This window comes from Cryptosporidium ryanae (assembly GCF_009792415.1).
Source record: "Cryptosporidium ryanae isolate 45019 chromosome Unknown contig_21, whole genome shotgun sequence".
Lineage (NCBI taxonomy): Eukaryota > Apicomplexa > Conoidasida > Eucoccidiorida > Cryptosporidiidae > Cryptosporidium > Cryptosporidium ryanae.
Window position 1 is genome coordinate 258,617 of NW_027125551.1, and position 12,845 is coordinate 271,461.

The window sequence follows — 12,845 nt, forward strand, 5'->3', positions numbered from 1 at the left end:
ATCAGAGTTACAGTAGAATTTTTTAGTCGTATTCTTTTTTAAAATGTCTCGATTCACAATTATTCACCTCTACATGCATATTACATTTATTTATTTTAAATAGGTTTTTAATATGAAAATAATTTTTTTTTTTTTTTTTTTTTTTTTTNNAAAAAAATTTTTTTTTTTTTTTTTTTTTTTTTACAAAAGTTATTGTTATACAAGTATAATAGTTACATAAACATTCTATGAAACGTTATTTATCTTAGGATAGTCTTTTAGTCTTACTGGAGTACCAGAAAATGCCTCGAGTTTGTAGTTGTCTGAAATACGGGTATAGTTGGAATTTACGGGAATACTTGTATAGATAATGGGGTTCTCTTGATCGGAAGAGCCATTCATATATAACTGATTGAAATTGTCTATTAGTTTTGTTAGTCTGTTGATAAGATAAGCACTAAATATGCACAATAAACCACAAATAAGATGGGAGAATGTTGATATCTTCAATCTGGTAATGTAAGGTTGAAGACTGAATTCATTGTTACTCGTAGAGTTTATACCTGTGTTATTATTTATTTTAATCTCTCTCCACGTAATAAATGATATATAAAACAAGAGTGTCGAACAACCCAAATGAAAAATAGAAATCAGACCATACAGAAGATAATGCATCAGGGGTGAATTTTTTGAAAATATATATACACCAAACAAGCCAAGAGTAATTGATTCTAAAATGGCCCAAAATGTTTCAGAAATAAATATTCTTAAAAATCCAAAAAATAAGTGGATATATGAAACGTATTTTACTATCCTGACTATCCTTGAAACTTCAGGTATTTGCAAAACGTAATCCGGATATCCATTTCTAGAAAAAGAAGAAATATCATTAACCTCCGACATTTTGATTAATATATTGATGAAATTTCAATGTTTTATAAGTCAGAAAAATTACAGTCAAGAAACAACTTCATGGGTACTTTATGATATGTAAAAAGTGACAAGATACATATTTTTGTGTCGCGGCAATCGAATAATTAAAGTTGAAGAAAAAATAGCACTATAACTTATCACAAGAATTCGTATACAAACATATATTGATACAACAAATAAATGGATTTTATATGTTTTAATTCAATTATTTTGATCTAAATTATTTGTGAACATAAACATATCAAATTATTACTTTTTATTATATAAACTTTTGGCGGGGAAAGTGGGTTTCAGAATATTTATTAGTACAATTGGCCCATGCTTTGTCGTGAAATTTTTCCGTAAGGTACATCCCAATTTTCTAGTTAGATAAAGTTTGCGAAATAACTAAGAAATTATATTTTGATATTTATTGTTAGTATTTAATCTTTATTTAGTAGTAAACTGTTTTGGTATTGATATTTCACTTTTTGGTTAACATGGCAAATAAATGGCGTATGTTAAATAGTAATAGGAATCCTGAGTCTATTAGTGTCTTTAGTGGGTTAAATTTTGATTTCAAAAGTTTTTGCGAAGATATAGACAAAAAATTAAAAGGTTACCCATTGGTGGTGTCAATTTCTAACTCGGTTGGATGTCGACCTTGTTACATATTGTTTGGGGTCATTATGGCGTTAGTACTGATACTAAGCATGGGATATGCAGGGGCACTTATTTGTAGTATTGTTGGATTTATTTATCCAGCTTATATGAGTTTCAAAGCGTTGGAAACACCTGACAAAACAGATGACAAACAATGGCTAACTTATTGGGTAGTATATTCAATATTCAGTATTGTTGAAGTATTCATTGATATTGTTCTTTTCTGGATTCCTTTCTACTACTTATTTAAACTTTGTTTCTTGTTTTGGTTATTTTTGCCTCAAACAACAGGTGCAGTCGTACTATATACGCATGTCTTCCGCCCAATACTTTTAAGGTTTCAAACTGAAATTGACACTACAATTGACAACGTCCTTAATGTTTCTAATACTGCTAAGCTCGTTGCTCAGCGTTATTCGAAGAGAATGATGACAGGATCAGAGAAGGACGAGTAACTATTAATTGTGGCGATTTAACCAAAAATTTCATTTGTTAGAAATTAGGGTAGGAAATATAAATCTTTTAATTCTGATCTTAGATGTAAATATTATTATATTTCTCTCAAAAGTACCTTGGTCCGTAACGGGAAGTCCAATAGGCGCCGCACAGTGTGGGGAGGTGGATTGCGTTGAACTTTTCAGAGGCGAGATGAAATAATTGTCTAGAGAAAATAAAGCAAGAATTGATGGATAGTTGAATTGAAAATGCATTAGCATGAATTATTATTGGATTTCACATTAAAAATTCAATCATGGGTGATAATTGTGATCACACAAATATAAGCAGATTAACTGTTGGTGGGGGTAATAAATTATTGGAATGCAGTGAGAATAATATGGTTGGTAACAATGAAAACATTGTTTTTAATAGTCAACAATATTTATCTAGTATTTTGGAAAACTCAAAAAACAACTTAAATTCAATAAATCTTAAGGAAAAACAACATGATGAAACATTAATAGGTGGGCCGTTCGAATATGGAAATAGTTACGGTTATCTGTATACAAAATTGAAGTTTATACTCGATAAACATGATATCAATGATACTGTAAAAGACGATCTCTACTCCTTGTTGGAAGTTATTGGTGAGATGAAAGTGCTGGGTGTTTATAATGAACATTATAAAAAATACAGAAAAGCATTTGATACATATACTTTGGAACTTGATCCTTCATCTAAAATTAATGAAGAGATAGTCGGTGAGTTGCGCTATTTGTCCTTTCAAAATTCGGTTTCAGGGAGAAAGGAATTAAGACTTATTGATAAAATTATAAAAGAGTGGAATAAGAGGGACAAGGAAAAGAGATTATTACAATCTTGCAGGGGTGCAATGTCTGATTGGTTAAACAAGGGTGAATTGAGAACAGAAAGGAATGACTCTGGATATGAGAATATGATGAATGCCTCTAAGTATATTTTGGAATCAATAAAGGGATCAAACAATTCTTTTCAGCAATCAAATTTACTTTCGTTTCTTTCTGAATCTTATGTTTCTGAAAAACTTTATCCATTTATTTTAAATCACTTATCAGCAGGTTCACCAGGAATTCAAACACCGGCTTTTGTTGGTTATTTGAACAAGGATCATAGTTCTGCAGTTTGTAGTTCCCTCTCATCAATCGAAGAGGGGTCATATGCACTTGGAACTGAAAATAATCAAACCAATAATGATGGAAATAACCTAAAAACATGTAGTTCGTCTAATAATGGAGAACTCAGTAATGATAATTTGATAGGTAATAACAGAGTAATTCAAAATGAGTCAGTTATAGACTGGATTAAGAATAACTTTAGAGGACAATTGAATAATTTAGAAAGTATTGCTTCTAAAATTCAAAACGGTGTATGTATTAATCAAAACAAAATGGATAATGAGTTAGAAGAAAGTAAAATTATAATTTCTTCGAGACTTGTGAACAATAAACCTGTTGAGATTTGTGATATAACTTCACTTTATGAGACAGATGATTTAATTGTAGATTATTACGACAAATATCTAGAATTGTATGAATGTTTTCTTTCAATGAGAGAGAATTTGACCAAGAAAAGAAGTTACTACAAGTCAATCCCTATTATTGGTTCAAACAGAATCAAAAAACAGTCTGTTGATATCCAGGAAGTTCGTTTGAGGCAATACCAAACAACTTACAATGACAAAAATCTACCTGAATTGCAAGATAAAATTCGTAGGGTGTTAATATATAGAAATGAGTGGAAAAGGCCCCCAATGTTTCTTTTATTAACACACAAAGGAAGAGAATGCAGTGGCTTAAACCCAATGGCTAAAGAAGAGCACATTAATTATGATATTGATACTGATGAAGAATGGGAAGAACAATTTGGCGGAGAGGACGTTGAAGATGTTGATGATGGGATAGAAAATGGAGATGATGATGATGATAACGAAGCAGTTGCATCTGGATGGCTTGTTCCTGATGGATGCTTTCAATCAGACGAATTAATGGATGATGTTACAATCTCATCTACAGGGAATTGTGGAAACGCTAGTGTTGTGAACTTGCTTTCCACATCTTCAGAATACCCGGCTCCCGTTGTAATTTCTTTTTTAAACCATTGTTGTATAGATTTTGGAGCAGGTATTTCAGTCCCGAATGATTTGAGTGTAAGAACTCTAATTAATGAATATTTAATATATTTCCCACAGAATCTAACTTGGATTTACAGTAAAACTTGTGCCAATTTAAATGAAAAAAAGCGTACTTTTAATGAATCAAATGATATTTATAATCAACACGAATGCAAGAATTCAAGTAATTTAATGAAAAATACATCTTTAGATATTTCAACAAAACTTCAATTGTTATATTTTGTATACGGAAAATATTCTTCAATAAAGAAGATAATTGATGACTTTATGGAACTAGATTTAGAGAGGAATATAAAGAGGTCCTCAATTATACACTTTTTAAAGGAAAATATCTACAAGGCAAAAATAGGTGATGATTGCAAGCCTAGATGGTACATTAACAATAATTCAGGAATTGAGCTCGATAAAAACAAATTGGAACAATTATTGATGGAAAGGAGCCTCGGTGAAAAAACTGAATCTATTAACTGCAAACTTGAATCCAAAGAATGCTCAAAGATAAAACAAGATGAGCGAGCTATTCAATATTTGAATGTGAAAACTCCAGCTGGAACTCTAAATAAGAGGAAATTCCTAGAGGAAAATGAAGAAACAAGTAAACTAGATAAATTTGCGGTGAATATAATCAAAGATAATGAAATATATAAGGATATCTGTAATATTTCAAGGTGTGAAAATTGCGTGCTTAATTCACAAAGAAGCAGTATTGATGAGAATTCGGTTAAGTCCGTGAATTATTGTTGTCAGGATGAACGAATTACCAGAGATAATATATTTACTGGCGAAAAGGACTCTAATATAAATACTAACGGAAACAAAAAGAAGAGAAAATACTCAAATCGAAACGGAAATATTGTTTCTACGAGTCAGGATGGTCTCTTGGTTAATTCTGAAGAGAACAAGATTGAGAGTATAAATGAGAATAGGTCAGATACGCCCGAAATTAAAAGAAATTTCACACCAGTTCATAACAATTCGTTGATAACGGAGTTTTTTCAGTTGAAAAACAGGGATAATTAACATTCGAAGTTTTATCTGTTAAGTTAAAACATATTAACTTTGATTAATTATTTTTAGTTACCGAAATTGGATTTTTTATTCCTTGATTATTTTTACCAAGACCTTCTCCTTGTCTCCAACCCATTTTTTCTAAAAGTTTTCTGCCAACTACTAAAATATCATCTTTTTTTATCCCCTCATTCTCCAATAAAGAAATATCTGGATCTTTTTTGTGTTTTTCCGAAAGATATATGTTGGGTGATTTAGGATCATAGTTTCTTTCTAAACTTTTGACATATTGATTAGATGTTTTGGCTTCATCTTTATTGTTAGTATTTTGAATATCATATTCAATACTTGGCTCAACGTAATTTTCAACTAGGTTCCCCCACGATATAAATATCTGGTCATTAGCTTTTGAAGAGCTCAAAATAGAATTAGAGTCTGAGTTTGTTCCTTCTTTAGAACTTTTAGATTTTGAAATTGGTGGGGGAAGCCCGTCATAGAGATTTGACATCTTATGGAATCATTGAAAGCTGAAATAATGGATTTAATATCTTTTATCGGTGAAAAATTAATATAGTTTGGATTTTCAAAGTCGGAAAAAAAAAGTTAATTATGCGCCCAACAAAAAGGTAGGTTCGTTGTAACTGTCCGATTTTTTTTTAAATTTATAGCAGAAAAATAAGTCATAACTGTTGTTTTATTTCATATATTTGATGCATGTTAGAAATTTAGATTCAGAAGAACAGAGTTGTGTTGACAATGAGTGTTTTCAGATAAATACTTGCAATACTGGAAGGAAGAATATTGATGAAGCCGTTACTAATTTCTATTATTTCATTGAATATGAAATGTCTTCAGGGTCAAAATCAAAGTCTTGTGTTGTATATAATTCTGCATTACTTTCTCTTTCAAAAGTTGTTGTTGAGAGTAATGCCACTAATGAATCTGAGCTTTTAATGGAACTATCTACTGCGGTGGATTTACTTATGATAAATTTGGGTTCAGAAGAATTTTATAGCAAAGTAGTTTCAAAACACGGAGTTACAAATGTTTCTGTTGTATCTTTTTGCCGGATATTTGAGGCATCCTTACTAAAATTAATGATAGCAGAGACTGGAGGCTCGTTAGAAGAGGCAAATTTGGGCGAGTTTAAGAAAAAATTATCAGAAAGGACAAGTAATTTTATAAGTAATTTAGTATATGGAACTCAAAAAATAATGAATTTATCCTTATCCCTTTTTACAAATAATAGGATGACCATCCTAACATTTGGATATTCAGAAATAATTGAAATGCTTTTAGATAATGCACAGGAAAAAGAAAATAGGCAATATAGTATTTTAATTGTTGTTCCAAACACAGATAATTCTGAAGAGTATTTTACGAGGAAAGAATTGATATCTTTTCACCAAAGGAACATTTCAGAGTGGAAAACAAAAATAGAAGTAAAGGGAATTAATGTTAAATTATTACCAATTGATTCAATTTACAATGCAATGAATTTAGTGGATTTTGTTTTATTAGAACCTGTTTGCATTTTGAAAAGTGGATCTGTGATTGGAATAACAGGAACGGCGACTATTTCTGCTATAGCAAACTCTGTTTTTTATATACCAGTTTACTTTGTTACTCACGCTGCAAAGCTTGTAAATGCAGTTCCTATAGAAATGAAAATCAATAGTGTAGTTTCTGAGATAACATACCAAGATCCAAAATCATTGAGTTGTCCAATAAATTCAATTTTTGATTTGACTGATAGCTCTCACATAACAATGTTTCTCACAGATATTGGTGCAATTACTCCTCAGAACATTGCATTTGAGACTAAGCAACTCTTCTTGTGAATTCAATATTTTTCATTTCATAAAAAAACTCGAGTAATGGAACTGTTTAGCAGCAACTAACATAAGTTTTAATTAAATAAAGTCTTCGAAATTTTAATAAATTTGAGATATTGACTCGATCATAACTTTTTTTAATTTTCTGGATGGATAAAAAAGTGTGTAAAATCAAAATTTGTGCACATCTTTCTACCGACACACATCTTGGTAACGGAAAAAAAATTTACATTAAGAAATTTTAACCTTGTTGTGATTATTTGAAATGAAAATTTATTGTTTTAAAAGGTAATAAATATTTAAATATTGTTTTATCTTTAATAAGAGGTCAAATTAACACTTTATTTTAAGAGTACAACACATCTATTATGTTTCTACTCGGAATCAGGTTCATTTTGATATCACTATTTGTTGTAGTAAATTGTATAAAAGATCCTTCAAATGAGTTTAGTGCGATAAATTCAGATAGATTTCAAAGTATTGGAAGGATTAATGTCGGTAAGATAGATTTAATTGAGGCAACAAGTTTATATGAATCTGAGGAGGTATTAAATAAACTGGTATTAGCAACAAGGCGTCAACAAGAATTGAAAGAAAGAGAGATAAATATAAAAGCAGCAATAGGTTCAAATTTACATAAATTGAATGCAATTAGTGAATTATTACAACTACTTATTGAAAGTACATCTTTAGAAATTACGGGGGTCGTAAATGAATTGAAGAATGCTTTAAAGGAATCAGAAATTGCTAAGAGTCAATTTTTAATTCAGCAGAATTACAAGGTGGTTCCAACTCAAAAATTACCTCTGGCAGAGTATTCAGAGGAGGAATTAGACGAATTTTCAAAATTTTCAAATGGTGAATATCAAGGTTTGGACTGCCCTCTAAGTTGTTCACCTAGTAGTTGCGATAATAATCCTACTGGGCCAACACATTGTTTCAAAGCAGAAACATTAAAGAATGGTTCTTTTTTATCCACTTGTGTTCCATTTACCAATTCAAAAACGTTAAAATGCCCAAAAGGTTTTATTCGATGCGCACTTTCCCAGCCAAGTAGGGGTAATTTATATGAAATTTTGGAGGCACCTGACACAAATTTGGAAAAACGAGAAATTGTTGAGCAGGAGAAGAGAAGATCTATCGCTGTATCTGGAAGAAATATGCATCAATGTCTTAGGCTTCTAGTTGTCTCTAAGAAAACTAGTTGTAATATTGACAATATCTTTGCTGCTGTAGATGAGTCTAGACAATTAATTGTACCAAATGGTAATAGTATATTTCCGAAAATTAAAGGTGACATCGCCATATTTGAAGATGTACAAGTTAAAAAACCAGGTAAATATCGTTTATGTTTACTTCAATTTTACCAAGATCCAAAAATTAGCGGGGGAGAAGGTGCAAGAATAATGGGGTCGGATACAATAGGAGAGTTGTCCGTTTTAAAAGCAAATAATGATAAAGCTGATGCAAACACTGACAATAAAACAACAAAGAAGAAAGGAAACACAAACATGAATATTGATTCAGAAAATGAATCTGAAGAAAATGGCGATCAGGATGGTAAAGATGAAATGAATAGTGGGATTGACTTGGAACACAAAAAACATGGAATTGAAATAAATGAAACTGAGAAAATTTCAGATAAAGGAAATAACACAAATGATGTAGACAAACACAACTCTGGAGTCTTTTGGTATGTATTGCCCATTATTATTATTCTTATATCTTCTGGAGCTGGTTTTGCATACTACTACTATATAAACAATAAAGAAGTAATTGATTCTAAGTTTAATTTGTTTTCATTTTTTAGAAAAAGTATTTTGGAGGAAAGTCAACCTTTGCAAGAAGGAACAAAAAATAATTGACATTTTTTAATAAGTTTTTAGTTTCAAAGAACTAGTTAAATTATTTTGGTCACTAATTGTTTATGAATGATTTAAATATAGAAGATTCCCTCAATACTTTAATACCAATTATGAACTCCAAAAACTCTCTAATTTTAGTTCCTTCGTTAAAATTTATTTTCGGTATTGGAATTTTTGGGAACGCTTCACAAATCTAAAGGAAAGAGTAAATGTATAATTTAAAAAAAGAAAATAGAAATTTACCTGTAAATTAAATTTATATATTTCTTTTAATGTAGAATTTATTGATTTATTCATTTTTTTATCTGTTTCGTGCAAATATATTGTTATCTTGTCAGAACTTATAAAGGAAACCTTTAAATCAAGCAATTCTGATTCCTTCTTGTCTTGAATAACGTATTCAAAACATTTGGAGCCTATTTCTTCAATGTTAGATCTATTTTCGAGTTGATTTTTGAGAAATATTAAATTAGAAGACAAATCTGATTTGTCCATTACTGCCGGATTGAAAAAGTGGAATTCAATTAGATGTTGCATAACACTACAAATTAAAACTACTTCACCACAAAATCTGCAAATTATTGCGACGCCTGTGTTACAAATATACTTGTATTGCTCTAGTTCAAAAAGAATACTTTCCTGTTTTTTAATACTATTAGTGAGGACTTTAATGTGACTTTTAAATATTTCATCGTTTCTTTGGTTCTCTGTTTGTAATTTACTAAGTTTCAGTTGAATAAGTTTAAGTTCTTCTTCAAGTTGGACTGATCTTTGATAATAATAATGAGGTGTATTTTCATTTTTATATTTATTGTTTTCGTCACGCCTGTACATTACTATCAAATTGCACTTATTATTTACAGAACACTTTATTCGGTGCAAATGCATCTAAATTTATATTGGTGGGGTATTAAATACAATCGAGGGGTGAAGCCATTTCCCGGTAAAACTGTATCATAAAAGTAATATCCGAAAAAAGGGAGAAAAGGAATATATATATTAATAAAATATTTCGACTTATTAATGTGTGAAATCACATTTATAGGGAGATCATCTGATGGGTTGATACTAACCGAAACTTGGGATGATCTAAATTCAAATAGGTCCCTCCAAAGCTACAAGCATCAAGCAAAGCAAATATTGAAGAGTGTAGGTAATGATGTTGGTTTAGATAGGTGTTCCATTGACAGCGGAAATTATGTATTTCACTATATAATAGATGGAGGAGTTATTTATATGACACTTTCAGGAAAGTCATATCCAAAGAAATTGGCATTTTCCTTTCTTGAAGAAATCAAACGTTTATTTGTCGAAGATCTTAAAAGAGAATTTCCTGAAGGAGATGATTTTAAATCTATTATAGAATCAATTGACAAACCTTATTACTTTATAAAATTTGATCGTATAATACAAAGATGTAAATATGAATACAGGGATCCAAGATCAACTAAGTCCCTTCAAAAACTAAATGATTCACTGATAGAGGTAATGTTATAAGATGAATATATTAAAAAACACTCAGACGATCTTTAGGTAACTAATATTATGAGGAGGAATGTTGACGATATCCTACTCAGAGGAGAAAACTTGATAGATGTCGAAAAAAAGGCAAATGATCTTAAGTTTGCTTCGCTTGAATTCTCAAGAGCTGCAAAGAAATTGTCGTTACAAGCTTTGATTCAAAAGTATGCGCCTCTTTTCGCTCTTGTTTTCATTTTAATCATCATAATTCTCTGGAAAATTTTTCTGTAGTATATAGGTAAACTCACGAATAATTAAAATTTCAAGTCTAATAATTCCAGTACTTTTACCTTTCCTGCTTAAGACATATCTGGTATTTTGGCGCGTTACCTATAGAGTTTTAATATGTAAGTGGTGGGCATTAGAAAAAATATTGCATTTATTATCTCTGAAATTTCAAATTAAATTCGTTTATTTTATTTGATTTCTTGAATTTATTACAATTAACCTATGTTTATCAGCTTAACTATTTCCAAATGTCACTTGAAGATTTTTCAAATATTAAGTTTTTATCAAGCAAATACCCAGAGTCGCAACTTTACAATGAATTAAGTGAAAAGTATGAAAATCTTCATATTTGTGTTCAAACACCGCAACTTAGAGGTGTAATGACAATTTTGAGAGATGTAAACACGAAAAAAGAAGATTTTGTTTTTTACACAGACAGAATAAGCAGGATAGTATTAGAGCATGCACTCAACCTTCTTCCGTATGATTATAAGGAAATAAAAACACCTAGTGGCGTTGAATTTAAAGGTATTTCATTTAACACCCCCATTTGTGGAGTAAGTATTGTTGGTTCAGGTGAGGCAATGGAAAACGCCTTAAGACTCGTTTGTAGAGGATGTAGAATTGGGAAGGTTTTGCTGGAAAATTATGAAAATTCAAATAACAAATCTCCCTCTGCATCTTATGTAAAATTACCTGAAGATGTGTCTGATAGGGTTGTTATTCTCATGAATCCAGTACTAGGAACAGGAGAATCTCTGTGTTGTGTTGTAGATATTCTACTTAAAAACAGAGTTAAGGAGGAAAATATCATTTGTATGGCACTTTTGTCATCTAAGCTAGCAATTGAGAATGTATTTTCACGATTCCCAAAAATAAAGCTTGTCATATCTTCAATAGATTTAGATTTAAACGAAGAAAACCAAGTAGTCCCTGGTGTTGGTAACTTTGGTGACAGATATTTTGGAATAAAACAGTTGTCTTGATGTAAATCGAATTAATTATAGAAATTTTCTATTGTTTATTCAATTAAATAAACGTTATACTAAAATAATGTTTTGTCATGCATTTTTTTTTATTTCTACTAGAAAAGTTGCATGAAATTTGCGTTTATATTTAATGTTCGTAGAATTGTGATATTTATCCCAATAAGAGTTAATTAAAATTTTGCTTGTTTTCTTTTTCGTTATTTGTTCACAATGATAAATATATTTGGGAAATTACACCGTTTATATAGAAGAACTGGCAAGAGCGAGCCTATAAATATATTCGATTCAGAAGAACCGGTTCTACTGTCAAGGTCAAGGTTAACATTTTTGGAGCTTGAAATAGACTTGTTATCCAAATTACTATATAAAGAGATAAAAATAAGTTTACCACAAAGTACTTTATCTGACTTGAAATGGTCAGAGATATCAATAGAAGATCTTGTAAAAATTGAATCTTCAATAAATAAAAAATTTCAATTAAAGGTTAGCCCAATAGTTGAACCTTTAATATCAATTTTGCGAGGGCTTTTAGAAACACGAAAAAAGTTTTATAGTGGAAATGTTATGCCTTTTTATGTTAAATTGAAAAAAGAACATGTAGATTCCACAAACCAAACTAAAGAGGAAATTATTTACCAATTAAAAAAAGATAAAAGAACCAGAAGACACTCCGAGTATAAAAGTATTGAAAAACATTTTCAAAGTAATTTTAGGACAGGAACTCCTAAAAATTCCTCCAAAGTTAATGAGAATAATTTAGAGTTTCCGATAATTAACAGAATTTTAAGCAATCAAAATTCTTTTACCCCAAGAAGCTCACATGTATCAAGTGCTCACCGTCTAAAATACGACAAATTTTTTAATATTGACTCGAATACGAAAACTCCAAGGAATGTGGGAACAAAAGGCAACAATAGGAATGATTATACTCCAAAAAAAAATACAAGAGAATTTACTAATTTGAAAAATTTGAGCAACAAAAATAGAAATATCCTTGCAGCAAAGGCTTTACTTGGATTAAGTGTCAACTTACCAACGAATGAACAAGAAATAAGAAAGGCATATTTAAGGGCAGCAATGCGTTGGCATCCTGACAAATCAAATTTAGGTTCAAATGATAAATCACACTCATGTTTCACTGCTATTCAGAATGCAATGGAATTGCTCTTAAATAATATTTCAAAGGAAGGTGAAGTATGATTTTTCTGTTGTTATGATATATAATACCGGATATTTT

At 30.2% G+C, this 12,845-nt stretch overlaps 10 protein-coding genes across 10 annotated transcripts; 7 read left to right on the forward strand and 3 right to left on the reverse strand.

Annotated features, from left to right (window-relative positions):
• Window positions 1-225: 225 nt before the first annotated feature.
• FG386_001128 (uncharacterized protein) lies at window positions 226-882 on the reverse strand (the record flags this gene model as incomplete). The annotated part of the gene is made up of 1 exon (XM_067340521.1): window positions 226-882. The coding sequence occupies one exon, from the start codon at window positions 880-882 to the stop codon at window positions 226-228; it is 657 nt and encodes a 218-aa protein (XP_067196589.1).
• A 509-nt stretch (window positions 883-1,391) lies between these two features.
• On the forward strand, window positions 1,392-2,009 carry FG386_001129 (uncharacterized protein; the record flags this gene model as incomplete). The annotated part of the gene is made up of 1 exon (XM_067340522.1): window positions 1,392-2,009. The coding sequence occupies one exon, from the start codon at window positions 1,392-1,394 to the stop codon at window positions 2,007-2,009; it is 618 nt and encodes a 205-aa protein (XP_067196590.1).
• Window positions 2,010-2,305: 296 nt separating this feature from the next.
• FG386_001130 (uncharacterized protein) lies at window positions 2,306-5,182 on the forward strand (the record flags this gene model as incomplete). The annotated part of the gene is made up of 1 exon (XM_067340523.1): window positions 2,306-5,182. The coding sequence occupies one exon, from the start codon at window positions 2,306-2,308 to the stop codon at window positions 5,180-5,182; it is 2,877 nt and encodes a 958-aa protein (XP_067196591.1).
• Window positions 5,183-5,225: 43 nt separating this feature from the next.
• Window positions 5,226-5,678, reverse strand: FG386_001131 (G-patch domain containing protein; the record flags this gene model as incomplete). Its single annotated transcript, XM_067340524.1, has 1 exon — window positions 5,226-5,678. The coding sequence occupies one exon, from the start codon at window positions 5,676-5,678 to the stop codon at window positions 5,226-5,228; it is 453 nt and encodes a 150-aa protein (XP_067196592.1).
• A 202-nt stretch (window positions 5,679-5,880) lies between these two features.
• FG386_001132 (GCN3p like EIF2B) lies at window positions 5,881-7,011 on the forward strand (the record flags this gene model as incomplete). The annotated part of the gene is made up of 1 exon (XM_067340525.1): window positions 5,881-7,011. One exon carries the CDS (start codon window positions 5,881-5,883, stop codon window positions 7,009-7,011), a length of 1,131 nt encoding a protein of 376 aa, XP_067196593.1.
• Window positions 7,012-7,373: 362 nt separating this feature from the next.
• FG386_001133 (uncharacterized protein) lies at window positions 7,374-8,870 on the forward strand (the record flags this gene model as incomplete). The annotated part of the gene is made up of 1 exon (XM_067340526.1): window positions 7,374-8,870. One exon carries the CDS (start codon window positions 7,374-7,376, stop codon window positions 8,868-8,870), a length of 1,497 nt encoding a protein of 498 aa, XP_067196594.1.
• A 153-nt stretch (window positions 8,871-9,023) lies between these two features.
• Window positions 9,024-9,704, reverse strand: FG386_001135 (uncharacterized protein; the record flags this gene model as incomplete). The annotated part of the gene is made up of 1 exon (XM_067340528.1): window positions 9,024-9,704. The coding sequence occupies one exon, from the start codon at window positions 9,702-9,704 to the stop codon at window positions 9,024-9,026; it is 681 nt and encodes a 226-aa protein (XP_067196596.1).
• Window positions 9,705-9,893: 189 nt separating this feature from the next.
• FG386_001136 (vesicle transport protein) lies at window positions 9,894-10,633 on the forward strand (the record flags this gene model as incomplete). The annotated part of the gene is made up of 3 exons (XM_067340529.1): window positions 9,894-10,355; window positions 10,404-10,555; window positions 10,630-10,633. 3 exons carry the CDS (start codon window positions 9,894-9,896, stop codon window positions 10,631-10,633), a joined length of 618 nt encoding a protein of 205 aa, XP_067196597.1.
• A 234-nt stretch (window positions 10,634-10,867) lies between these two features.
• Window positions 10,868-11,605, forward strand: FG386_001137 (Fur1p like uracil phosphoribosyltransferase; the record flags this gene model as incomplete). Its single annotated transcript, XM_067340530.1, has 1 exon — window positions 10,868-11,605. One exon carries the CDS (start codon window positions 10,868-10,870, stop codon window positions 11,603-11,605), a length of 738 nt encoding a protein of 245 aa, XP_067196598.1.
• Window positions 11,606-11,818: 213 nt separating this feature from the next.
• Window positions 11,819-12,808, forward strand: FG386_001138 (uncharacterized protein; the record flags this gene model as incomplete). Its single annotated transcript, XM_067340531.1, has 1 exon — window positions 11,819-12,808. The coding sequence occupies one exon, from the start codon at window positions 11,819-11,821 to the stop codon at window positions 12,806-12,808; it is 990 nt and encodes a 329-aa protein (XP_067196599.1).
• Window positions 12,809-12,845: the final 37 nt, after the last annotated feature.